The sequence below is a fragment of the Dreissena polymorpha genome, chromosome 12 (assembly GCF_020536995.1).
Source record: "Dreissena polymorpha isolate Duluth1 chromosome 12, UMN_Dpol_1.0, whole genome shotgun sequence".
In the NCBI taxonomy this organism is placed as follows: domain Eukaryota; kingdom Metazoa; phylum Mollusca; class Bivalvia; order Myida; family Dreissenidae; genus Dreissena; species Dreissena polymorpha.
In genome coordinates this window covers 24,929,974-24,933,909 of record NC_068366.1, presented here as the reverse complement: position 1 = coordinate 24,933,909, position 3,936 = coordinate 24,929,974, and the positions used below count along the sequence as shown (strand labels likewise).

The following is a 3,936-nucleotide window of genomic DNA, read 5'->3' as shown; positions in this document are numbered from 1 at the left end:
ACAATTTAGTGTTTTATTTTGTTCAGTTCACATATTTTGATCTATTTCTTTCGACTTTTTGTTTTTCTTTGTTTAAGTTTGTTTATATTGTTGTTCCATACAGGTTGACAGTTCCAGTTGAGGTTGGCAGTTCACCAGTTGACATCTATGGAGTATGCGTATATCAGTTCATGGTATTAAACATCCAGTAAGTATTGATTTGTATCAATTAATTGATTTTTCAGGTACATTGCTCAACATGGATGCAGCTGACAAACCAAGTCACAAAAAAATAATTGAATTAATAAAAGAGAAGTCTGTGAATGTAGCGTGCCATTATTTGATTGAATCGGTTGTAAAGCATCCTTTAACACACTGCACAAAGATCTGTCAAGACTATTCCAAAAATTCCAGCATTTAAACAAAAGTAAACACCGAGTAAAAGGGACACAAAATCTTGATAAATTCCTATATGACATGTACCAGTTCCCAGACACAATAAATAATACCATTGATGACTGTCCAACACCATCTGAATGCGCTTCTAGTTCTACTAGTGAAGCCATGGTATATAAATCCGTAAGTGACAAACTGGCATCAGAAGTGTCTATCTTGAAAATAAAAAATAATGAATTAAAAGAAGAACTAAGTGGGGTGATATTAAAGAAAGATGTTCTAACGGAAAAAAGTGTTTTAATGGATGCAAAGTTGGAAATGAACAAGAAAAATCTGAAAAGAACTGCAAATCGTGAAAGCTACTGGCGTGAAAAAACTATTAAGCTATGTGAAAGGAGTAATGTTGATAACTCAAATGATGGCCTGATTATGAAAGTTGAAAATTGTAACCTTAAAGGAGCGCTTAAATGTAAAGATATTGAAATTAAACAACTACAAACAGAAATATATGAACTCAAATCTGAAATTAAACATTTACAAAGTATACATGATGCTGATTTTTTTGATGAAACAAGCAAAACATATATTCCGGAGCTGCATGCTTGTGTTTATGCTCTTTTAGACTCTCAGGTTTCTTGTGAAAATGTGTCAAACGTCATTAAAGCTGTTTGTCAGCTGTTAGGTAAAGAGCCACACAAATTACCGACATCACGAACAGTAAACAATTGGTCTATAGAACGTTCTGTAATTGCAAGGCGACAAATTTCTGAAACTTCAGCCAATATAAATACGACATTGCACACTGACGAGGCTTCCAAATATGGACAAAAATGGGGGGCATTTGGAACAAGGGACTCTGAAGGAAATTATCGTCTGTTAGGCCTTAGAGACATGGCAACAAAATCATCGCATGATACTCTGGAAACATTTAAGGAAATTCTTTCGGACATTGATTTAGTTAGTAAAACTGAAGAGATAACTTCGGCAAAAATTTTAACCAACATAAAAAATACTATGAGTGATAGGGCAGCAACTGAAACCAAATTTAATACTTTGCTGAAGGAATATAGGAATGAAATTTTACCATTAGTTTATAAGAATTATGAAAAAATGAATGAAGAATCACAACAAGCTTTAAGTCATATGAACAATTTCTTTTGTGGACTGCATACCCTAGTGCATATGGCCGATGTTTCTCAAAAATCTTTATATGAGGTTGAAAGAAGTTTTTTTGAAAATGAAGTTCCTATTTATAATACAAGTTTTTCAAAACAAGGTAATTCCGGTACTGTCAGGACTGTTCTAACAGCATGCAAAGCTTTCGCACGCAGAGGAGACCAAAAGAATGGCTGTTACCAAGGATTTAAAACTTTTATTTGTGACTTTTTGAAAGAAAATAATATGCTGTCTTTGCCCCTACAACCTTTGCGTGGAAATCGTTTTAATATTTTATTTACAAATGCTGGCCATGTTTACTTTTTGAAAGAAAAAATGATAGAATATTTAACCAAAACGAGCTGCACAAATGGTCTTTTACAAAGCGTTTTACAAGATTTGCAGACACCGTTTTTTGTAAGTGGATGTAAAGCTCTTGGTTTAATATCAAAATTTATAACAACCCCTTTATGGCGAATCATCGAAAGCAAAGATATCACAATATCCGCAATGAACAATAAATATCTTGAACTTTTAACTTTTTTGAATGACATTGTAAACAACTTAGAAGATTTTATTGCTGGAAAATTATTCCCATTTAAAGAGGTTGAAATTAAAACTGACAACATGCTTGAAAAACTGTTGCAACCAAGTGAAAATGATGACAATGTGGTTTTGATTCTATCTGTGATAATTCCTGCGTTGGCTAAATTGATTCAACACCAATACGGCGATCATTTACCTGGTGGTGTTCCTGAAAACCTTAATCAAAATGAAACTTTAAGCGTTGACAAACACAATAAATTTCCCGAACGTGTGTTTTCACTTGTCGACCACATTTTGTCAGCAAAGCCCAACATATCAACACTTGCTCTGGAGGCCCAAATAACATTTTCTTTAAATAAAACAAATGAATGGCTGCATGAACAGGAAAATATAAATCAAATAATATTAGAAAGCAGAAAAGAAGCATCTAAAGAAAGACAGCGTTTTCAAGAAAGAGCGAAATCAATATTAAAAAAAAGAATTGAAAAGCAAGAAGAAGATTTTAAGAAAAAAGAAACACAAGAAAGGAATAGAGTACAAAAACTTGAAAAAACAACAAGCGAAATGTTGTTCTTTGGGCTGTGGCAAACGCCAGGGCAAGTGGAAAAAGAACTTAAAGAAATTAACAGCGTAAAAGAAAAGGAAAATGCCCTAAAATCACAACTGAGATTTAGAAAAGACGTGTTTAAACAAAAATGTAACAAAAAAGATGTATATGCCTTTTCAAAAATAGTGGACGGAAAAAGACAGCAACTTTCAATAGAACTATTAAAAGAAAACGTTATAACGTTAATTGGTCAAAGCTACGAAACCCCACCAGAAAGCAAACACTTTTTGGTGGGCCATGACATTGAGCATAAGTGGATAGAAGATGAGCAGGCGAAATGGTACAAAGGGAAAGTCATATCACAGGTATATGACAAATGTGCATGGGTATTTTATGTTATTTCTTGAAAGCTATACATTGAACTTGTTTTAATGCGTCAACGTCAAAAATGCACCATTACAGTTAGTTTTAACCAACTTATTTTAGCTTGATTGCATCAACAGCTTTCGGCTAAGTCTTGAGTCGGTTTCCTGGGAAAGACCAGTACTTGGATTCAGTAGAAAGATCTTCAAAATGACCTCTCGTTCACAGGGTGGACACCATATCCACTTGACCATTGCGACCTTAATTAATAAAAAATGAACAGTACAACTTATTGTATACAACATTATACTAATAACATAAATACAACTTTCATAAACATACTTTATATTGATATAAAACATACTTAAAACATGTTTGTGCTATTTTTCAGGTTCCTGGATATCCTGCCTGGTTCAATGTCATTTATGCTGATGATCAGGCGGTCTATTCTATTCAGCTTGGTGATGATTATCGAGAGGGAGATGTAGTCATCAAGGCTTGATGTTAATTTTAATAATGTTAAGTATGTGAGCAAACAAGAAATAAGCTGTTGAATGTTTTAGTTGATGTCCTTACTGTTCATTGAATTGTTGGGAAATGTTAATAAGTCATCAATGCTGGCCGAAAAGCTTGGGGCGCAGTTTTTTTTACTTTGTTGATAGTAAATGCAACTAGGTGTTAGTTATTCTCGTAGATTTTGAGAAAAGTGGCATAAATATTATTTATTAAAGTTTGCTGTAATATAATGTGTAACAGTGTTAGAAAATAAAGCTTGATGAATTACTGTGGTGGATCTGTGTTCGTGTGTCTTTTTTACTACAGTTACCCGACACAATTTACACAAAGAATAAAGTGCCTTAAATAGCAATTACTCAATATAGAGTGTTTATACATTGAAATTACAGTAATTTTGAGTAATCATTGTATTCCTTTCATTGAGACCTTTACGA

At 33.2% G+C, this 3,936-nt stretch overlaps 1 protein-coding gene across 1 annotated transcript; it reads left to right on the top strand.

Moving 5' to 3' along the window:
- Positions 1-238: 238 nt before the first annotated feature.
- On the top strand, positions 239-3,474 carry LOC127852453 (uncharacterized). Its single transcript, XM_052386407.1, has 3 exons — positions 239-260; positions 1,154-2,231; positions 3,378-3,474. The coding sequence occupies exons 1-3, from the start codon at positions 239-241 to the stop codon at positions 3,472-3,474; spliced, it is 1,197 nt and encodes a 398-aa protein (XP_052242367.1).
- Positions 3,475-3,936: the final 462 nt, after the last annotated feature.